The 24,920-nt window shown below is 35.1% G+C and overlaps 1 protein-coding gene across 3 annotated transcripts in view; it reads right to left on the bottom strand.

Annotated features, from left to right (window-relative positions):
* The window catches only part of MRPS35 (mitochondrial ribosomal protein S35), a 47,628-nt gene that overhangs the window by 10,857 nt on the left and 11,851 nt on the right, over positions 1-24,920 (bottom strand). For all 3 annotated transcript variants that reach the window (XM_047066991.1, XM_047066994.1, XM_047066992.1), the window contains 3 exons: positions 20,316-20,455; positions 11,312-11,421; positions 9,531-9,600 (listed from right to left, as the gene is read on the bottom strand). In XM_047066991.1, coding sequence (XP_046922947.1) covers positions 9,531-9,600; positions 11,312-11,421; positions 20,316-20,455 — 320 coding nt within the window. The remainder of the gene's footprint in view (positions 1-9,530; positions 9,601-11,311; positions 11,422-20,315; positions 20,456-24,920) is intronic.

The raw sequence follows: 24,920 nt of genomic DNA, 5'->3' as shown, positions 1-24,920 counted from the left end.
ATAATTTAATGGAACCTGTTACCTTTTCTCCCCCCTTGTAAGCATAAATTCAATACAAAGAAAAACACTGCATTCATGCAATGGTCAGTATATTCTGAGGTAATAGAAGGCAAAGAAATATCTGTTCCACTAAATACACAAATTTGTCACCTTCTACCATCTTATTTACAACTCCCTTTGCCTAGGACATGAATCATAGTAATATTCCACTTCTCATGATTACAAGTAAGGCATTGTGCAATATGAGGGAAAACAGTTTAACCATTAAAAAAAAATCCAAGTTATTTGAAAATCATAAAAAATAAGAAGAGGCAAAATATCCATAAGGGATAAAAAAAAAATACTGCCAATTCTTTCAGTTACCACAGCTAAATGTTTAAGTGATGAATACGTCAAGGAATTCAATTCAATTCAGATTGGTTTTTTAAAAATTTAACAAATGCTGTTTTGCCAGACATTGTACTAGGGGTTGGGAATATGAAGATGGATGAAATGTATAGTCCTTGCCCTCAGTGATCTCACAGTCTAACGGGGTCAGCCAGACATGGATATGGACAATTACTGTAAAAATAATAAGAGTAATGCTAATGGGAGGAGGGAAAAAGGATGCACAGACAACTTCTAAGACAGGTTACATCTGAAGTGTATTAAAAGATTCATATGAATTTGCAAGGTTGATCAATTTGAAAAAGGGATCATAAGCAGAGAGAACAGCATGTGCAAAGTTATAAAAGAACACATTATGTTCATTATGGCTGAGATATAGAATATATAACCTACATTTCCTGAGTAACTAGTAATGAGGTGGCCAACTGCTGTGGATAGACAGCCTAAGTAGTTTAGATTTTATCCTGGGTAATAGGGAACCACTGAAGGATTTTATTAAGGAATATGACAAAACAGACTTGCTTTTTAGAGCAATTACTCGAACAGCAACCCGGAAGATGGATGAGATGGGAAAATCAATAAGGCTATTATTAGAGTGAAAGACCTATATAGGGTGGAAGCAGCAGGGATCAATAGGAGAAAATAATTTTAATGGATATAATATGAAGTCTTACCTGAAGGCAAAGAGATCTGAGAAGTGTCCCCTTGATTGTATCATCATCCCACCCAAGAATCCAGAACAGCGGCCTACTGCCTACCACGTCAAGTGAAAAAAAAGGTCTGCGTTTATATCACAGACAAATCCCTCCATTTTCTTGCCCTTCTCATTCTAATTCTGATCCCCACCCTCAGCTCTGATACTTGATACATGTACAAAAGTTGTCTTTAAAGAGATATGCCAGCCCTCCAATTAGTTTCTTTATTAAAAAGACTCAAAGATTGGGGAAATTATTCACAATCAGAACTTCCATCAGAATCACATGTGGAGTCTTTAAAATGGAAGAAACCCTCCTGAGTCTCTGCACTAGAGATTTTAATTCCGTACACTTCATACATCTCTAGTTTAAAAAAGCTTTGCAGGGGAGTTTCATACAACCCCCAGCTGAAAACAGGTTATGGAGATAAATTTTCAATGGTCAACTGTTCAGTTTGAGAAGACAGTAAACAAGCAGCTAAAGTTCAGGTTTGATTTCATCTCTTATTTCACAGTATTTTTAATGGAAGTCAAAGATGAACTACACTAAATAATATACCATGGGAAGAATATGAAACTTCGAAACTGCAGTTCAAATCTGAGTCCTTCAGCTAATAAACTGTAACCTTGAGCAAAGTACATAGCTCTCCTCTAAATCTTAATTTCTCAGGCTCTGGGCTGATGGCTCGGAGCCTGGAGCCTGTTTCCGATTCTGTGTCTCCCTCTCTCTCTGCCCCTCCCCCGTTCATGCTCTGTCTCTCTCTGTCCCAAAAATGAATAAAAACGTTGAAAAAAAAATTAAAAAAAAAAAAAATAAATCTTAATTTCTCAATTGATATAATGAAGAGGTTGTAATAGATAAATCTGGTTCCTGATCTTCAAAGTTAGTACTAATTTAAATTGGGTGGACACAGTAAACACTTTTGTGTTAAGAAAAATGACAGTATTTTAAAGCACTTTTTAAAAATGGAGCTCCTCTCCCACCGTTCACCCTCTTTTTGGTTTTATTTTCATCCAAGGTGATCATGTGGAACAGCATGGAGGTAAAAAAGAAAGTTAGACAGAGACACAGATGACTCTCAGAGCAACACTAAAAATTTCTTTTAAAACAAAGGCCAGGGGGCACCTGGGTGGCTCAGTTGGTTAAGCGTCCAACTTCAGGTCAGGTCATGATCTTGTGGTTCATGAGTTCGAGTCCCACATCAGGCTCTGTGCTGACAGCTTGGAGCCTGGAGCCTGCTTCAGATTCTGTGTCTCCCTCTCTCTCTGCCCCTACCCCGCTCACATTTTGTCTCTCTCTCTCTCTCAAAAATAAACATTAAAAAAATAAAACAGGGGCGCCTGGGTGGCACAGTCGGTTAAGCGTCCGACTTCAGCCAGGTCACGATCTCGCGGTCCGGGAGTTCGAGCCCCGCGTCAGGCTCTGGGCTGATGGCTCAGAGCCTGGAGCCTGTTTCCGATTCTGTGTCTCCCTCTCTCTCTGCCCCTCCCCCGTTCATGCTCTGTCTCTCTCTGTCCCAAAAATAAAAATAAACGTTGAAAAAAAAAAAAACCAAATAAAACAAATAAAACAAAAGCCAGATGTGCTATTTGTCTGGAATCAAGGAACAGGTAGCAAGTAAGTACTATTTACCGTTACTGGTCTACGACAAGTGCTCAGACTGATCATGGGAATTCCATTAATGTGTTTATTTTTTCTTTAATAAACACTGTATTATTAGTTTATTCATAATTAGATTACATAGAAGCTTATGCATAAATACATTTCACACTAAAGAGATGCACCTTGTTAGGAGTTACCAATATTCTTCTAGAAAATTAATTATATTAACGTTGTCAAATATAAATTAGCATCAGAAAATAAACTTCTGTAGAGAACAAAATTTGTAGAGAACTTCCAAAAACAGTGAAAAATAAAAACAAAATGTTTATTCATTTGAGAGAGAGATAGAGAGGGAGGGACAGAGAGGGACAGAGACAATCCCAAGCAGGCTCTGCACAGTCAGCCCAGAGTCCAACTTGGGGCTCGATCTCTTGGAGTGTGCAATCATAATCCAAGTCAAAATCAAGAGTTGGAGGCTTAACTGACTGAGCCACCCAGGTGCACCAAGAATACTTTTTAAATATCTGAATAAACATGATCAAATGAAAAACAAATTTGATCTACACATAACACAAATCATACGACATCAAACTGTTGCAAAGATATTTCTTACAAACTGGGCACAATTATGATTGCTGATTAATAATTTTATTAATAGGTAATTATTAAGCTATTCCGGTAAGCTAATTATTCCTAATATCTACCAAGTATGCTACATTTTATATTACTAAAAAGGGAGTTTGCTACTTTGTCACCTCACTTTTCAAGTTGGAAACCTTCTACTTCAAAAATCTATAGAAATCCCAAATGGACAGCTGTTATTAAACATTTAGTGTTTTTATCTAGCACTGACCTAGATACTCTGAAAAACAAAATACAGTAAGATTATACATGCTAATGGGGACCTTATGATTAGTTAGAAAAACAAAACATACATGGAACAAAAACATACATGGAAAACTGTCCATGGAATAGGGACTAAGACACTGTCTATATAGTCAAGGGCCTAGTAACCAATATAGAAAATAAGACAGTATAACATGCTATTTATGCAAAATAGGAGTTATACAAAGAGGTTCAAATATACCTGATGAGTTAATATCCAAAGTATATAAGGAACTCATAACTCACACAAACAAAAAAAAACCCAAACAATACAATTTAAAAATGACCAGAAGATCTGAATAGCCATTTTTCCAAAGACATACAGATGGCCAACATACACATGAAAAGACACTCCATATCAGTCATCATCAGGGAAATGGCAAATCAAAACCACAAGATATCACTTCACACCTGTTAAAATGGCTATTATCAAGAAGATAAGAAATAACATGTATTGGCAAGGATGTGGAGAAAAGGGAACCCTGGAGCACTGTTGGGAATGTAAAATGATACAGCCACTGTGGAAAACAGTATGGGGGTTCCTCAAGAAATTAAAAACAGAAACACCATAAGATCCAGGAATTCCACTTCTGGGTATTTATCCAAAGAAAATGAGACATTAACCTGAAAAGATATCTGCACCCTCATGTTCACTGCAACATTATTTACAATAGCCGAGACATGGAAATAACCTAAGTGTTCATTGATGGTTAAATGGATAAAGAGGTGAGCGTGTGTGTGTGTGTGTGTGTGTGTGTGTGCGTGTGAATATACATACACACACATTATGGAATATTATTCAATGATAAAAAAAAAAGAAGGAAATCTTGGTATTTGTGACAACATGAATGGACCTTGAAGGCATTATGTTAAGTGAAGTAAGTTAGAGAAAGATAAATGCCATATGATCTCACTTATATGTGGACTCTAAAACACCCGAACTCATAGAAACAGAACAAATTGGTGGTTGCCAGAGGTTGGGGTGGGCAAAATGAGTGAAGATGGTCAAAAGGTACAAACTTCCATTTATAAAGTAAATCATGAGGATGTTAATATACATCATGGTGACTATAGTCAATAATACTGCACTATTGCTAAGACAGTAAAATTCAAAAGTTCTCATCAGAAGAAAAAAATGTGTAACTATTGTGTGTAGTGATGAATGTTAACTAGACATATTGTGGTGATTGTTTCTCTCTCTTTTTATATATATATGTGTGTGTGTGTGTGTGTGTGTGTATATATATATATATGGCGTATATGTGTGTGTGTGTGTATATACAGTATATGTATATATATACAGCATATATGTATATAGTATATAGATGTACATACATACACATATACAAGTATTGAAGCATTGTTATATACCTATTATATAACATTTTATGTCAATAATATCTTAATTAAAAAAAAAAAAACAGGCTCAAAGCACGTATCAATTAAAGCCTTGAATGATATATAAGAAATAAAGAGAAACATTAATAATTAAATTGTAAACTACCCAACACTTTTGTAGTATTTATCACTAAACCAACTTGTTTCTACTAATTTTCCTCAGTGGAAAAGACAGTTTCCCCCTTATATATTAACCTCCATATCCAAAAACACCAAGCAATAACAGGCAACCAGTAAACATTTGCCCATCAATCAATAACCAGTTCATTTTAATGAAAGCACACTTAACATTTGCTACATGGATGGTTTACTATTTCAAAAACAGTAAAAAAGTGAAACAGGTACCTTTTCAAACAACTAGTAAAATGCTCCATTTTGCCCTCTGGATACAAATCTACACTCTGTAAATAGACTATACAACCAGTCCACAATCTGGCTCTGACTTGGTTTTTTCCCCCTCATCCCCTACCTCTGCACTGTCAGTCTTACAACCTGGCCACACCAAACTTCTGCCTGCTCTCTACATCCACAAGGCAGCGTCCTTTGCCCACTTCTCTGCTGCACACTCCTACTCTTCTTCCAAAACCAGTCACGACTTCTTGGAAAGCTTCCAGGGAGAATTAATCCTTGTCAGTGCCTCTCACAGCACTGTGTTCCTACTTCCATTATCCAGTGAAACAGGTGACATTTCAGGCACTGGTTCTCTCCAGAAATAAAGGTACCTAGATTAGGCAGAGGCTCTTTCATTTTCATAGTCCTACCAATACCTGTCACTGTATCTTGTACACAAGAACAAGATCATTGTTGAATGCAAGAAAGAGTAAACAACATAATAAACATTCAAGCATTCTCTAATATAACCTGGAAATGTATATGTATGTGGGCACATGCAATCACAGTGAACTCATAAACCAAACAGACTGAATGGAGAGTATGGAGTTACAAAAAGACTCTTCATTTTATCAGAAATATTTGCAGTAACGTCCCCTTTAAAAATGAACTCCTGAGGTGCCTGGGTGGCTCAGTTGCTTAAGCGACCGACTTTGGCTCAGGTCATGATCTAACGCTTCATGGGTTCAAGCCCCATGTTGGGCTCTGTGCTGACAGCTCAGAACCTGGAGCCTGCTTCAGATTCTGTGTCTCCCTCTCTCTCTGACCCCCCCCCCCCACCTCTGCTTGTGCTCTTTCTCTCTCTGTTTCAGATTCTGTGTCTCCCTCTCTCTCTGACCCTCCCCTGCTTGTGCTCTCTCTCTCTCACTCTGAAAAATAAACATTAAAAAATAATAAATACATAAAAATGAACTCTTATTGGGGCACCTGGGTGGCTCAGTCAGTTGAGTGTCTGACTTCATAACTCAGGTCATGATCTTGGCATCAGAGAGTTCAAGACCCGTGTTGGGCTCTGTGCTGACAGCTCAGAGCCTGAAGCCTGCTTTGGATTCTGTCTCCCTCTCTCTCTGTCCCTCCCCCACTCATGCTCTGTTCTCTGTTTCTTAAAACTGAATAAACATTAAAAAAATTTTTTTTAAATGAACTCTTATTGAGTGTAAAATTATCTGACTTGGAAGTTTTTGTTACACGACTTTTCAGAATCAATTTATTACAAACCTAGATGTATTTTTGACTGGCAATAAGACTACCATGAAATCCAAGTAAGTCAAAAACTCAAAAAAAACCCCAAAACCCTCTAATTTAAAAAAAGAACTATTAGTAATTAAATATCCAAACATTTAAAAACTCTTGGAATTTGATTTTAGATCTCTACATTTTCTAAAAGAAGTGCTTTTTTCTTCCCCCAGTGTCTTGGTCTATCTTTTCTGCAAATCATTTTGCAAAATACTTTCTTCAAGCACTTCCTAATCAAATTACTTGTGGAAGGTTTAAAGAATATCATGCAACAAAGTTAAAATTTAGGAAGTTTTGTCATTATCAGCTACTATCAGAATGCTGAGTAGGACACTTGTTCAAAACATTCAAATACAACATGACACAGATCTGATTACCTATATGAAGTCTCTGTTAAGTTAAAGGTAAACTATGTACAAAAATTGGGAATCAATGAATTCAAAATCCTAAGATAAGTATTTCTTCATTTTCGTATTAATATTAATAGCCACATAGCAGGTCTGCACAGTTCCAAAGGATAAAACTTAATTCACTCCTATGCCAACAATGTGTCACATGGAATTACTGAAACCAGTTTCTACAACTCTCTTTGCTTCTCTGAACTAGAGAAGGACAGTCTCTTATCACCTCCCAGCAATGCAATAACCATCCTTTAACTCATTGCTAAGCCTCCATGCTTGAAGTCTATGGCATGGGAAGTCTACATTTTTTGAAGTCTACTTTGATACTTTCATAAACTACTTTGAATAGCACACAACAGTAACTTCCTTATCCTGAAGTCTAGATGAACATCTTTTCAGAGAAGTTTCTGAATTGTGTGCGACATAAAACTACCAACCACTTTCCTCTCAACTCTTAGAGGTAACCTCCACACAAAAATTAAAAAGCCAGAAAGTTAAGAGAAGCTTACCTTTTTTAGGTATTAAATGCTCTGAAACTAGTTAAAAAAACAAAGAAATGGATTAAAAGGGGGCTCTCTAAAGTATTTGATTAAACACCAGGTGGTAACATCAATTTCAAGTCTGAATTCCATGCTGGTGAAGGAAAGAAGAATTTCAATTCAGTGAAGATTCTGTTCCACCAGCTTTGCAAAATTTCACGGCTCATCTGCATTCTCTTAAAGCTTCTTCATTGATGGCACTTGTTTAGAAAGGACCAAGAGCCACGTTTAATATAGAAATTCTTTAATTCTGTCTGTTTAGGATAGATGTATGTGGCTACTTATTCTGGCATCAAAGTAATTAGCGTTAAAGATCAAAGGCTACTTGCATGAATCCAGAATACAAACTTGTTTGGATTCTATGTCATGGAACCACAGAAAGAATCCAGTAAGTCAACTTTCACTGAATTTATTTATGCCTGTCATTTCCTTTAGGGCAAATTCATTTTACAGGCTGCTGGCAAAATAAGAGATTCAAAATTGGGTGGTTTTTATTGATTAACTCTTGAAGGAGCAGCCATCGAGCTGCAGCTAATCCAACCCTGTTGCCAGTTCAAAAAAGAACTTAATTAGTTCAAGCCAAAGGCATTTATAAAATCAACTGGCAGGAAAGAGAGATTAACTGCTATTATGATGTTGTTCCTGAAGCCAGGAACTAGAAAATTCAGATGAATTATGATAATTAGAATACCTCAAAAGAAGACAAAAGCTACAAGCCTTTTGTTCTTTACTAACCTTGCAACAAAGTTTTATATTTTTTTTAATTTTCCACGTATCCTCTTGGGCTACAACTGTTTTATTGTTAATACGAAGGAAATGCTGTGGGTTTAGAGAATGGCTGCATGTGTTCACAGAATTACAATATCTCAAGGATGGCAGGAGATTCCAAAGGCCATCTAATGCAACTACCTATCTAAAGAAAGTGATCCTTTTACCACCATATCCCTGCTAAGTAGCCAAAAGATGGAATATTTTCTACCTATTAAAGTAGCCCACTCCATCTTTCCATGACTCTCTTAGAAAGTTTGTACTCTGTGAAATAAGTCTGTTTCACTATTACTTCTACCTTGTTGTATCCCTAAAAGTCATGAAAAACAAATCCAACTCTTCTTTCATAAGAAATCCTTTAAGTGTCTAAAGAGAGTGATTCTTTCTCCAGCTATCTCCATTACTTCAAATGTTCCTAATAGAAAATGCTAGTGATGGAAAAAAAAAAAGAAAGAAAATGCTATTGAGACCTACGTCTATGTTAGGCAAGCAAAAAAAAAAAAAAAAAATTATATGCATACTTAAAATTACTTCAATTTTAAAAAAATAGCATTTAAAACTTAGAGTTATCTAAACATACTATATACCAACTTAAAATTAGTAAGTTGATGCTCTAGCAGAGCAAAACCTTCCTTACAAATATATGTGTATGCTTACATTACAACTCAATAAATCCAGTCAGACACAAGACTGTTTTTACTACTATTTAAATAATTAATTGCCTCTAATTGCCCCTAATGTATGACAGTGAAATGCTCATATGAAAGGCTATGTGGTAACTAAAATTTGAAATAAATATTTAAAATACCTTTCTACAAAGTTTGGGGCTTTGTTTTGCAGTTTATGTGAAGAGCAGGATGCATTATCAATTCTTACATTATATAGATGATTACATTCCGTAACTTTGATAACTTTCAGCCAAAGTCAAACAAAAGAAAAAAAGTAAAACATTTTGAATCTTCCAACCAAAGTCCACAACTGAATTTTAAAGGTGTTTAGTCATCTGATTTCTGTAAGGTCCTGAGATGGACTGCATAATCTGCTTCAAGGTCTTCCCTGTCAATGTCAGAAGTTTTTTATAACATTTCATACCTCCTTAGTTTATCTAGTAGTTCATTAAACCTTCAATTGAGTACTTGCCACAGACTGTTTTGAAAGGTTAACACCATCTAAATTATAAAATAAATCACGCTGACAAAATTATTAAACATTCACACACAATTACTTACCCAAGACTCATGGTATAAAACTGTTAGCAAATACATTGCATAATCGTAATTCTGTCTCTTCAAAGGGCACCTTTAAGAGAAAGAGAGGGAGGAAGCAAAAGTTTTGAAAACTCAGTACATACAATAATTTGCAAAATATACAAATACTGAACACAAAGGATAACGTATATTCAGGTATTCCCTATCTTTAGGGAATATCCTACCTGTAGGAAAATTCCGTTCTTAGAACAAAAATAGTCCGTGTTGGTGGTTACCTAAGGTTATTGAAAACTAGTGTTATTTTGATTTATTTTGTATGTATTTATTTTTATTTCTCTTTGCTTTCATCATTAATGGAGTTATTTGTATCTGGTAATAGTTTTACACTATTTTTACTATGATTGCGTCCAATCCAAGTGCCCTTCCTAACATCAGGGCTGAGTCTGCAGGACAGCGTGAGTACATCTACAGAGTTCATTTTAAAAACAGAGATAGACTGATGACAGATGCTAATCTAAATGTTCATCTCAATTTGTCCAGAGCCAACTTTTAAAAAAGTGACCTACACTAACTGATGTCGTATTGCTGATGTTATATTTAAATTGGAATTAATAACCTAATATTAGGTAAATCTTCTACATAAGTGTGAGAGGGCAAGTTTAGCTCTTAGATTAATAATATAGAACGGAAAATCATTACTTCTAATTTTTTTTAAATATAAAACAAAAACCATCCTATGACAAGTGACTTTAATGGTATTCTCTTATTGTATACTTAAGTTTAATAATCCTCTAAACAGTTGTTACCATAAAACATATAGATACACTGACACACTTGTTAACTTAGGGGGAAAAAATTACCAGGTACTTATGGAATTTCAAAGAGTAACATTTTAAAGGTATTTTCAAGTTGCATAACCCCAAAACTCAACGTTATTTTACGTTTTCCAAAAATAGTAAAAAAAGAGTATCACTGACATTGAAATCTATGCTTCCCCCATACAGTAACAATGTGGAACCAGGGGTCCCAAGGTCTGGCCAGCCCACACTGCTACCGTCACTTGTGCATGTCATGCTACTTCTTCCCACCACGAAGAAGCAGGGTATAAAGCCTAACTGATATCGACACCTCAAAATGCTTTGAAACTGGAATAGGAAGTGAGAGAAGATATCTTTCCACTTGTTTTTCTCTAAAGGCAGGTCTTTAGATTTGGGCATACTTTAGAAACAGCCAAATATAAGACAGAAATTAAACAACCCTTTTGTGAAAACATACCAACAATCCTTCACCTCAGATGACCCTATGACCTAATTTATAAATTCATATGAGGTAAACTTAATACTGCCTTTATGAAAGGAATTCACTGAAATTCTGCTTATGTACAAGACTGCCTGGGCAAATTAAATTTCCATATTTAATAATTTAAATTTCGAACTGTAAGATCTGTGGCTTTGTAAAAACCCGTTTAAGCCTAAATTAGCAAATCATACTTTTGTTTTCTTCTAACATCTCCACTGAGTCTTATACACATGGCTATATTAAAATCAAGACTGAAAAATAACAACGATAATTCAACGAGGCAGTTAGGCAAGCCGCTCCACGTACCGAAAGAGAATGGCAAGAGTAGGCTAGTGAAGACATTATACACATGAATTAGACAACTTCTCTGACCTAATACATTAATACAAGTTGACATAAAAGGCTACCTTGATTTGCAGTGTCATTTCTTAAGAAAAGGACTGCTGGGGAACTGGAAGACAATAAACCCATCTGACCAATGTGCTGAACTCTTCTTTCTGTACCTGTCTGTCCTGATGGTAAGCACATCTGTGGTCTTGCAGTATCGCTCTCCCACAAGTTTAATAAGTTTCTTCTTTGCGTGATCATCTAAATTCAGACTGGAAAGTTTAACCTTAAGAATACAAGAAAAAGTTATTTGAAAAAAGTTGTTTCATATACTTTGTTTAATGAAAAAAAAAAAACAGCAGCAAGATTATTTATATTAACATTAAACCAACCAAAAAGAAACATTCTCAACCCTGCACTCTTGTCTATACAGGTTAACAACTGCAGTATGAAGCATTATGCATTAAGAAGCCCAATCTTACTCATGGAAAAAAAAGAGAGGGGGAGTAAGCTGGAGTTCTTTGAAAGTTCTGGGCATTAGCACCTTTCCTGAAAGAACCCAATAACAAGACTCTTAAATAAAGGAAATTACAGTTTATTACAGTTTATGATTAGCACTAACGGTATTAAACTCCATTAGTGTTAGTTAAGCTGGAATATAGGAATAAAGGGATAAAACAAAAGGGCTTTAAGATATTTCTACCATGTAATTATGAGACCTGTATCACTGCAACTAGTTTAGGGTCATTCTATCTTAAAAAGTACAGACACCTCATGAAGGCTGGAATACAGCATTCAAGAGGATCAAGACATTTGAAATAATCCAGCTCAACATTTGTCAAAATGTTAATACTAGTCCCAGAAGCTGCTAAGAATTATTTCTTTAAAAAGGCTATTTCTGTTTAATACATTTGGGAAATGCTGAGTTAAACTGGGTTCCTTATAGAAGGATTTCTTAGAGGAGGTAACACACTAATGAGCATTTTGAAATTTCAAGATGAAAATTTCTCATGTAATGATTCCCAAATTTATTTGACCTCTTATCTCATATCTCATATTCTGGTTTTCTTTTCTTTTCTTTTTTCCTTCATATTCTACTTTTCAAGGGAGGACAGTTCATGGAATCAGTCTTCCTCAAAACACCTTTTGGGAAATGCTGGACTAAATGAACACACTTTTTAATTTGCAGAGAATTATGATATGGGCTGAAGATATCTAAGATATGAATAGTCTTGACACAGGAAAATAGGTTAGACACTAGAATACCGTTAAATGAGGTAAAACACAGACCGTTTTTCCATGGAGAGCATTAAGACTAAGAAAGAGCCATACTGTATGAAGAAGAAAAAAGCTAAATAAGATTTTAAAATCACACCCACTTCTCTCTGGCTTCAATAACCCTGCACTTCCCTCAAGGCATCATAGCATAAGAGCTTATTTATTTTTCCATTTTTCCCACTAGGCGACAGCCTGGCACTTAAAAAGCATATAACGTGTATTTGCTGAAACAACACATAAATGAAAAAAAGAACACTTCAAATTTTTATTTGAACTACAGAAAATATAGAAAATAAATTTAAAAAACACACTTTTAAGGAACATATGGAGGAAAAACACTGACTATTAGGTATCAACCCAAGAGAATGGTTCTCTGGGCCTAGGCTGCTCAAATTACCACAGTTCCTGGGAAACAACATGTATCAACAACCAAGTTATCAGCTTGATGGATAAAATAAGAAATTTTATGATAATTCTGACTGTTAACAATAAGACTTACTTATAAGAAAATCATAAAATGAATCTACATTATAATTATGAAAATATTTGTACATACGCATGCATACAGATACAGTACAAGAAATGAATTGTCTTTGCATTAGGATAGTGAGAATGGAATCATTTTTTCCTTTTAAAAATCCCTTCAATGTTATCATGTTTAATAATAAATTTTAAAATTTACCATTTAAAAAATTTAAGTGTTCTAGCTTTTTACGTAAGAAGTAGTCAAAAACATGGCAACGCTGATTATTATAACTGCTTTAAAACGTATGTTCACATTAACATTTTAATGTTCAAAAATTATTTTAGAGTTTATGCCAGAAACTCATCAGGATTTCAGAAAGCTCTGTGGTACACTCGCGCCACCTGCTAGCACTTAAAGGGATTGCAAAACTGCAGTCTTTAACCTGGACTAATGTTGTCTGACACTGCAGCTGAGTGGCACTGTCATTCTTTTCCAGAATTCAAAAGAATCCCTGGACTTTTCTTTTTCCAGTTGCTACTTTTTAAACAATCAATACTGTACTATTAACATTATCCAAAAGCCATGTTGACATTTCAAATCATAGGAGATGATGGTTATATGTATTTTCAAATGCCCATATTTAAGAGCTACATAAATTGAGAAATATCTAATTGTGTAAAATACCTTCTCTATTTACATATTTACAAGTATAGTGCAGTTAAAGAACTCTGGTAATACACAGAAGACAAGAATTGGGTTTGATTTCTAGATTTGCTACTTACTTGCTAAGTGAACTTAAATCATTTGTTCTTACTATTCCTTCATTTACAAAATAGAAAGGACTCAGAAGAATTTTGCCAGGAAATAAATGAGAATAAATAGAAAAAAAAGCACTTTTAAAATTAAGTCCTACACAAATATTAAGTTTTTTAAAATTCTGAACTATTTTTATGACTATCAAGAAAAATGATACCATCTTTCTCTGAATTTAAAAATGTATCTCTCTCTATATAACACTTTGTAATATTTGATTACCTTCACAATATTGCTTTACATCATGCTGGAATGCACATGCTTTAGTCCCACTGTTTTACCTACTTTCACCCTAGACTACATGACACCATTCAGGACATCACCACTGAGTTTCAACAGTCAGTGGGTAGGCAGAAAAGAGTTCACAGGAGCAAACACTGAGTCAGGGGAAAGGAATACAAGGAAGTGACAAAGGTATCACATGGCAGCATAAGGACAAAAAGGAGACAAGAGGATGGTACCTGATATCATAAGTGGTATCCTGTGTATACTTCAAATAAAGCGATGAGATTATTTTTATGTAAAATATATTATGCAAACTTAGAACCAGTAGGGAATTGGATGTTTATTCTGGTACGGAAGACTAAGGCCCACAAAAGGTAAAGCAAAATGTAGGTTTCCTGACAGAGTTCAACAACAGTTGGCTGTTACTGTTATCATCATTAATAAAAAGAGGCAACATTTACTAAGTTATTAAAAATGTATCAGATATTATTACTCCCTAGGTACTTTTTTAAAAATTTTATTTTTAGGTAATCTCTACATCCAATGTGGGGCTCGAGCACACAACCCCAAGATCAAGAGTCACATGCTCTCCCATCTGGGCCAGCCTAGGTACTTTCTATTAACTAGCAGAATGATGTCAGCCAAGCAGAATTTTAAGGTTTTTTTTTTTCTCCCTTTTGTTTATATAGATTTTCTAAAATTTATACAGTAAACATGCTATTTTGCCCTTTGTCACTTTAAATATTTTCAATCTAAATATATAAATATATTGCTCTACATCTAAGCTGTTCTATGGAATAAAAAAAGGCTGACAAGCTTCATGAATTTACTTTATAAAGATGGCACAATCCTGATACTAAAACCCAGCAAAGAAAGAAAATTACAAATCAAACACTGATGCATCCCTGAAAAATTTCTAGAAATTAGAGTTTGTCTATTTGTTACCTATAGTGTCAAATGGTTGCAGAGACTGTTAACATATTTTTGTAGTAAACTTGGAGTATTATGATTTAAAATACAGATTACAAGGAATATAAAACTAATTTTTTGAGGTCCTGGAAGGCATCTTAAAAAAGTGGGCAGTCATCCTCCAGAACAGATGATTCAAAAGTACATTAGTCAGGGCTCCCCAGAAAAATAGCTGATTCCAGGACAAGGATAGGGAATACATAAGATAAGCCGGGAGCATTTTGTGGTGCCAAAAAATAAAAAGTATTCAAGAAACAAATGATGGGGCATGGCAAAGTAACAGAGCAGCCAACCGGAAGAGCTACCAATGGCCAAAGCTGGAACAATCTGAGCATCAAAATATATAATGTATTATTGGATCATAACCCAAATGCTAAAATAAGTAATCCTGATATAAATAAATGACTGAATAAATAAATAAATGAGAACGGACAAATCTCCTACATAGAAGAATTACAAACAACTTATGTGCTATTTCTCCCTCGAGGTGAAGCGTAACTATGCATAGCGACTTCCATCTGAAGAGTACAGTATGGAAAGGAGGGAAAAAGAGTACTTTTATAGTGAAGAAAACTTGCAAACAGTACCTTAACCAGGTGATCAAGCCTTCATCATTAGTTAACATCATGTTGGGAGCCTCTACTCTTGCTTATGGATGTAATCTGAGTGGCACTTTACTTGTGAGGTTTTCCTCCCCCAAATACAAACCAGTCTAAGCATAAGAAAAACACCAAACATATCTAAAGTGAAGGACATTCCACAAAATACATAACTGGTACTTCTCAAAACTCTCAAGGTCACCAAAACAAGGAAATTCTGAGAAACCACCACAGGAAAGAGGTGCCTGAGGAAATCTGAATAAAGTATGAACTTTAATTAATAATGTATCAGTATTGACTCACTAGTTGTAATAAATGTATCATAGTAATATAAGATGTTGTAACAGGAGAAATTTGGTGTGAAATACAGGGGAATTCTGTGAACTATTTTGAAACATTTTCGTAAATCTAAAACTTTTCTAGTTCAAAACAAAACAAAACAAAAAAAAACAAAACAAAACAAAACAAAACCACCAGCTAACCGCCCCATGAGAAAGAAATACCATGTGGATTAAGATTCTTTTACCAGAGGAAACTAATAGTGGTTTCAAATACTAACTTAGAAGTTACTACAGCAAGACACTGGAACTGCTACGGTAGGTGGAATGCTCCTGATGAGTAAGAGCAGGGATTTAACGTTTCTCCAACATGAGATTAGGACAAAGGATCCTAAATAAAATGCTAACAAAGCAAATCTACAGTAAAGTAATAGAATGGTGTACTAAGCAATAATCAGGGTTCAGAAATGCTTCAGTAATTGAAAACCTAACAATTACCACGATTCAAAGGAGATCATTCCAAAAATGCGATAGGAACAGGACACACCATTAACATAATAGAGGATATTATCTCAAACAGAATTACAATTTATACTTAGAGGCTAAACACCAGAAGCACACCCATTAAAGTGTAGAACAGGATACGGGACTACATAAACATTATTTTAGAAATTGTATCGAATGAAAAGCACAAAAAGAAAAAACAAGCTATAGATATTTAGAAAGGGGAATTAAAACCACTATTGTTTATCATTTATTTCCTGAGAAATCTCTGAAAGAGTGAACTAAAAATTCATGGCATTCAGAATTTGGTCTCTTATTATATATCAATGACCACTAAAAGGTATTAGGGCACCTTGGAGACACAGAGGCTGATTCTAGGTCTGGGATAAGGAAAACATAAAGTGAACCTGGGCCGTCTTGCGCCAGAATGCAAAGAAATTTTCTAATGCTAATAGGATTGTAACAAAAAGACATAGGAACGAATTTAAAAGAATTCCCACCAAAGTTAGGCTATACTTTGAACATCAAAAAGAACAATGATTTTACTTGATCAAAAGTTACTGAATGTACCCACCTACAGATTCCCTGTTCAAGGGAACAGCAAAACAACAATAAAAAAAAAAACTTCACAATGGGGACGGCTTGCTGGCTCAGTCAGTAGAGCATGTGACTCTCGACCTCGGGGTTGTGAGTTCAAGTCTCACATTGGGTATAAAGATTACTAAAAAAAAAAAAAAGCCAAAACAAACCAAAAAAAAACCCCCCAAAATTTTGCAACGGAATGATCAGGTTGCTAGCCTTTAAAACAAGCGGTCAGTCTCAGCATACTGAGAATGAGGCAACCAGACTTTATATGCCTGCTCATGTAACACAGTATAAAATACATAACACCATCTATCAATTACTGTTAAAAATACTTCACTGTAATCAGTTCCTTAAATCTAACTTCCAGTTCATAAGAAATACAGAAGGTAAAGAAATAAGGTAAATGACATCAGGACACATTCAGACAAATTCAGAAAGTACGAAAGGAAACACTATATGACAAAATATCTGTCTTTTAATTTTTTAAATAGTTGCCTTTAACTTTTTTTTTTATTTTTTGAGAAAGTACAAGCAGGGGAGGGGCAGAGAGCAGGGGACAAAGGATCTGAAGCAGGTTTTGTGCTGACAACAGCGATGTGGGGCTTGAACCCACAAACTGCAAGATCATGACCGGAGCCAAAGTGATGCTCAACTGACTGAGCCAACCAGGTGCCTCCAAAATATCTGTCTTTTTAATAAGTCATTGTCATGAGAGGGCAGGTGGGGATAGCAGTAGTGAGGTCCTAGGCTGTTCTAGATTTAAAAAGATTTAAGTGACATTATAAACAATCAAACAAGAAAAAGACAAATTACTCAATTAAAAAATGGGCAAAGGATTTGAACAGACATTTCTTCAAAAAGATATACTAACGGTCAATGTGTACATGAAAAGATGCTCCACATCATTAGTCATCAGGAAAATGTAAACCCAAACCACAATGAGCTACCGCTTCCTGCCCATTAGAAAGATCACCAATAGCAATCATTGATGAGGATGTGGAGAAACTGGAAACCTCAAACACTGCTGGTGAAACTGTAACATTGTGCAGCCACTTTGGAAAACAGCTTGGCAGTTCCTCAAAATGTTAAACATGTAATTACCATATGACCTAGCAATTCATTCCTAGGTATATGCCCAAGAGAACTGAAAACACAAGTCCATACAAAAACCTGTACATGAACATTCACAGCAGCATTATTCATAATGGCAAAAAAATGGAAACCCAAATGTTTACCAACTAATGGATGGGTAAATAAAATATGTTACTGTCCATAAAATATTTGGCTATAAAAATGAATGAAGAACTGATACATGCTACAACAGATGAACACTGAAAAAATTTTACTAAGGAAAAGAATACATGTTGTATGACTCATTCATATGAAATGTCAAAAATAGGCAAATCCAGACACAAAACACAGATTAGTAGTTCACAGGGGCTTGGGGATGGTTAAGAGAAGGAAGAAAGGGGAGTGACTGATAATGAATACGGAGTTTCTTTTTATGGTGATAAAAATTTCTGGTGTGAGGCAGTGGTGATGGATGTATAACTCTGTGAAAATACTAAAAACCACTGAATTGTACATTTAAGAGGATGAATTTTATAGTATGTGAATTATATCTCAATAAAGCTGGTACTAAAAAGAAACAATAAGTATACAAGTAATCAATACAACATCAAAATGGTCAAATGACCAAAAAAAAAAAAAAAAGCAATTTGCAAAGTAATAAATTCTCACTCTCATTAGAATTCAAATACATACAAATTTTGAAAATGAGATATATATATTTACTATTAAATGGCTAGGTAATAATAATATCTAGGTTGGTGAAGGTCCAGGAAAATAGGCTTTCTCACAGTCTGCTTGTTTTTTGTGTTTTGTGTGTGTGCGTGCGTTTACATTTCCTGCAGGGATTTTACAATGTATAATTAAAAAAAAAATTTTTACTATATATATATGTATATATATATATATATACATATATATATCAAAAAACTTCAAAGGATCTACATCCTTTGACCTGACAGTTCTCCTTTCAGGAAGTTATCCCAGGAACATAGTTAGGAATATACACAAATACTAATCTCTAAGGATAGTCATTACATTGTTCTAATAAAGAATATTGTGAGAAAGTCTAAATATCCCATAATATGGATAACTTAAATATGGTAGATCTATGTTATTGAATAATTCGTTTGTACCTCCCACTTCAGTTTCAGGAAAAGGACTATGTCTGAATTGATCAACATTGTACCCCCAGCCTCAAACACTTTCTTGGCACAAAACAGAACTTGATTTACATGTTATTCTATGCAGCCATTAAAAATAAAGACAAGGGTGCCTGGGTGGCTCAGTCTGTTAAGCATCACACACTCAGCTCAGATCATGAGCTGTGAGTTCAAGCCCCGTGTTGGGCTCTGTGCTGACAGCTCAGAGCCTGGAGCCTGCTTCAGATTCTGTATCTGCATCTCTTGCTCTCTCTCTGCCTTTCCCTGCTGCACACTCTCTTTCAAAAATAAACATTAAAAATTTTTTTTTAGGGGCGCCTGGGTGGCGCAGTCGGTTAAGCGTCCGACTTCAGCCAGGTCACGATCTCGCGGTCCGTGAGTTCAAGCCCCGCGTCGGGCTCTGGGCTGATGGCTCAGAGCCTGGAGCCTGTTTCCGACTCTGTGTCTCCCTCTCTCTCTGCCCCTCCCCCGTTCATGCTCTGTCTCTCTCTGTCCCAAAAATAAATAAACGTTGAAAAAAAAAAAAAAAAAATTTAAAAAAAAAATTTTTTTTTAAAAAGTGATACTTTTTATGGTGACAGATGGGAACTATACTTATCATAGTGAGTATTTTGTAATGTATATAATTGTCATTAGGCTGTATACCTAAAACTAATACAATAATGTAATGTCAAATATACTCCAATATAAAAAATTAAAAAATGTTTAAAAACTCTGGAAAAATTTTAATCCATATTGCTAAATAAAAAAGAACAGAGGGGTGCCTGGGTGGCTCAGTTGGTTAAGCATCTGACTTCAGCTCAGGTCATGATCTCACGGTTTGTGAGTTTGAGCTCAGGTTGGGCTCTGGGCTGACAGCTGCTCAGAGCCTGGAGCCTGCTTCAGATTCTGTGTCTCCCTTTCTCTCTGACCCTTCCCCACTCATGCTCTGTCTTTCTCTCAAAAATAAATAAACATTAAAAAAAAAACAAACAGATAACTAATCAAAGTAATATCATCCTATTAACACACATAAAGGTTGACTGTATATATACTAAAATGAATTCCAATAGTTAATGGTGGTTATCTGTAAGTGGTAGAATTATAGGCAATTTTATAACACTATAAAACACTTGTATATTTTCCAAATCTTCTATGATAAATATGTACCAGTTTTACAATCACACATACAAAATGCTACTTTGCAATAATGTATTATAATAATTCTTATTTTTAAAAAAAATATTTCTTACCCTTAAAGTTACTACTCGTGCTTTGGGGTTTCTAATAGATGGTCCTGCCGAAACATAATCAGCTGTGTCAATTTCAATGGGAAAATGCTTCTCACATTTCTCATCACTGTCTAGTGCAGCTGGCCATTCAGTGCAGAAATCTGAGAATTAAAAAAATTATCTCAAGTAAAGTTTTGCAAGTAACTTCTCATTACAATGTATGCTACCAGACAAAATCAAATTATTGAGGGAGAGGACTCTCTGGTTACATAGAATGAAAGAACAGATTGTCTTCTGCACTTTACAAACACATCATCATTCCTCATCCCTTTTCTTCTTAGACGAACCCTAATTAGGGAATGTAATCAAAGGAATGATTTAGATAGTTCAGGTCTGGTAGGGAGCAGTAAGTTTGGTTAAAAAAGAACTATGACTTTATGTAAGTTTATTATAGCTTTGCCAATGCCTCCTATGGGACAGTTTAATTCCTCCTCACTAACTAGAAGCAAAGAGTTCACAGTGCTCAGAGCGTTATTGTTTTTGAGTGATTAGTAATTAGTAGTTACTAGTTAGTAATTACTAGTTAGTAATTCATTCCCAAATGAAAGTTACTAAGGGTCAACTGAAGGCAACTGAAAGAAGCTCTGAAAAAGCTCTTAGAAGAAACTGAGATATGGTCTATATTCTTTCAGAAACTGAGTTGAATAGGGCCTCACACTGAAACAGGTACAAATGCCTAAGACATTCTTAGATAGATCCTTAACGGTAATTCATGCTGCTTCTATGTGCCTTCTGTGCCAATGGGGCTAAATGGAAAGAGGAAGAGACTTGTCCTCATATTCAGGCAAGATGGCTAGCCTAGAGGAGAGGTGGGACTGGCTCTAGAACGGGGCTACAAAATAAAGTTCCAAGCACTGTGAACAAGAACACCACACCACCTATCTCCATGGCACAGAGGCATACACTCAGGCCTCAAATGTAGGGATGGGGACTTAAAAGGAAAAGAGCTCACAGTCTCCTGCAGCTATCCGTATCAAGGGACTCTGTAAGTAGATAGCTGATTTCATTTTGCCCTATTCCTAAAGTTAGTGTGGTAGAGGGCTCTCAGCTTGAGATGAAAACTTCAGACACCATCAGGTTCCCTTCAATGGAAATTTCACTCATTTTTTTTTTTTAAGTTTATTTATTCTAAGTGACAGAGTATGTAAGGGGGGAAGGGTAGAGAGAGGGAGAGAGAATCCCAAGCAGGCTCTGTGCTGCCAAGCACTGAACCCAACACGGGGCTCGATCCCACAAACTGTGAGATCATGAGCTGAGCCAAAATCAAGAGTCAGATGCTTAAACAACTGAGCCACCCAGGAGCCCCAAACAACCTCATTCTAAGAATATCTCGAAGTAATCAGTTTCTGAGGTCAAACACATTAGACCTCATGGTCTGTGCTTTCTCCAAAAAGCACAACTGTAGGAAAGGCTGGTCACAATCACAGGAACACATGGGAACTCTTCCATATGATGATTTAAGGGACAGTAAAAAGTACTTTGTCAATAACATTTCCCAGAGTTAACAATTTTCTTATAGCAGGTACTATATTTAGCTCCCATTTAGGCTTTAATAGCAGTCAGCAAAATGTCACTGTGGGTTACAGAGACTCTCCAAGCTCTGCAACTAAATATATGTTAGCAAATTAAGTATAGCTCACACCATTCCCTAAACACCCTACTTAAGAGAGCAATACTGAGACACTTTGAGGGGAAAGAAGTATCTCTGCAATTAAAAGCATTCTGACATTTAAATAACATGAAAAGAGCATGATTACTGAAGTTAAATTTCATTCCCATCATGGACTCATTCCAACATTCTGCACTGTAAGATGCAACACTGCCAAGCACTTTATAAGAGACTAGTTTGGAGAATTTTATGAGTTCTTGGGTTTGTACTGAGTCCTTTATTTTTTATAACTTTGAATAAGACATTTCAATGACCAGATGATAATTACAACTTTTAAATTACCGGATTATATGTCTAAAAAACATAGCCAACTGGAAAGTACATAATAGACCCCTATTCATCTGATAGGTAGAGCAATAGACTAGACTTCGGAAGACCTTGGTTTTTACTTAGCTTCTGCCACTGATTATTAAAAGTTTTGGTAAATTACCTAAGTTTCCTGTGCTTCAGATTTTCCACTTGCAAGTTAGATATAAAATCTGAACTGACCTACTTTGAAAGAAAATTGAGAAGAAATACTTAAAAAGCCTTTGAGTTATTTGGAAGATACAATCTAAATCTAGAAGCTGGCAAAAATGTAAAGACAAAATTAAAGAAAGATTAAAGCACCTAAATACTTAAAATACAATGCTACTCTTCTGAATGTGCTTATGAAAGTCTTTAAGAATTATGAAGTATTTTAGAAATACTTCATTAAAAATCAGTTTCTAGATTAGAAATTCACATTTAAAAATGTTTAAAAGGGAGAAAAATGAGTTTTATCACAGTGTAATATATGCCTTAACTGGCCTTACAAAGGATCAAAAAGTGATATATGCCTTGTCCCAAACAGAGCACAAATTTGGAAAAGTAATCAGTATCACTCTATCACCAGGCACTAATGAAAATAGAAACATACAATCTAGGATAGAAATGTACCCTAATATCCCAAAAGAGAAGACCACATAAATGAAAGGACACAGGAGAGATTTTTCTTCCCTCACTTCAAGAGTAAAGCCATTATTCCTACTTCTTAAGACTTCTTTATCTCTTCTTACTTTTTTGAATAAAAGGCCCTTCCAAAAGCTCCAATTTCATCAAAACCATGATCATTATACTATTTCTCCTTCCAGCATTATCAGGCTGCCTGTGAGGAGTTTTTAGATTTCATTTTCGTTCCTGAAAGTCTTAACAAGTGTATTGAGTATTTATACATCTCCTTTTTAATGAGCATGAATTTAAGATTCATCTGAAGGTATGAACACTTGAATTACACTACACAACCAATCACTAACAGCTATAAACCTAAAACAATTCAAATGTGCTTATTCTGTATGTAGTCCAATGCAAACTACATCAGAAATTAAATCAGAATATGTATACATTATGAAAACATGCATAAAACTATGAAAAAAATTTTTTTTGCCTTTACCTCCATGCATGTGGGAAGGAGAGTGAGTGAAATCTATTTCAATCTAGGAATCAATAAATATTGTTCAAATTAATTGTTCAAATTATTGTTCAAATAAATTTAGAACTGGAGATATAACCATGTTCTAGTGATTACCTCTATCTTATGTATATATATACAAAATATGCATATGCTACTGTATTATATAACCATATATAATAAAGAGAGAGAATATATAATGAACATTATGTAGAGAGAATATACAGAAAAATAAGTAAATACGCTCTCAGCAAGTAATTACCAGATCTAAACAATGATTAAAAGAGAACACTTCTGAAATGAGGGCCCAGATGGGAAAGAAGAAATATAAGACTATTGCTCTTTATCATCAGCTTTTCTACTACTTGATGTTACCACATCTATATATCACTTACTAAGTTCTTACTCTGCAAAGTATCTTATTACTGACTCCACTGACTCAGCATCCTTCTACATTATCTTCAGTTTGTATTATATTGATTCGTATCCATTGGCAACACTGTAATATTTTCTTCAGTCTTTTCATGTATGCACTGCCTATAATGCAACAGTAAGTCCCTAACCTATTTGAGCAAGGACTATGATTTCTGGTTCTATTTATTATTTATAGACACTTGTAGAGTGGTTTAAGGGAAGGGGAGGGGAGGGGAGGGGAGGGGAGGGGGAGGGGAGGGGAGGGGAGGGAAGGGAAGGGAAGGGAAGGGAAGAAAAGAAAAAAGAAAAAAGAAAAGGAAGGAAGGAAGGAAGGAAGGAAGGAAGGAAGGAAGGAAGAAATTTGCAGATTTGACGTCTTCACTGAAAACAACTTGAAAATTTTTGTAAAAAAAGGAAAAATTAGCAATGACTCAGAATATAAGGCTATTTAGTACATTAAAAATGAGATTTTCTTCCATCTTTATTGAGATATAAGCGACATAAAACATTGTGTAAGATATATAATGTGTTGATTAGATATACCTAATATATATTGCAAAATAATTACAATCGTAACACTAGCTAATACCTGTATCATGTAATTATCATTTTTGTGCTAAGAATATTTAAGATCTACTCTCCTAGCAACTTTTCATTATATAATACAGTATTAATAACTATAATCACTATTTTGTACATTAGATCCCCAGAACTTACCATAAAACCAGAAGTTTGTATTCTTTCACCAATGTCTCCCTTTTATCCCCCACCTCTCAGTCCCTACTATTTCCGAGTTCAGCTTTTTCAGATTTCACATGTAAGTAAAATCATACACTAACTGTCTTTGTCTTATTTCATTTAGCATAATGCCTTCAAGGTCCATCTATGTTGTCACAAACAGCAGAAGTCCTTCCTTCACAATTAAATACTATTACACACACACCACTTCTTTATCCAATCAACAACTCAGGGTGTTTCCATTTCTTGGCTGTTGTAAATAATGCTGCAGCAAACATGGGAGTGCGGATAGCTCTTCAACACCATGTTTTCATTT

The sequence above is a fragment of the Lynx rufus genome, unplaced genomic scaffold (assembly GCF_022079265.1).
Source record: "Lynx rufus isolate CCGP_SWC_20201006 ecotype Redwood Valley unplaced genomic scaffold, mLynRuf1.p SCAF_7, whole genome shotgun sequence".
NCBI lineage: Eukaryota > Metazoa > Chordata > Mammalia > Carnivora > Felidae > Lynx > Lynx rufus.
Note: the sequence above shows the minus strand (reverse complement) of the source record. Positions and strands in the feature narration are given on the sequence as shown.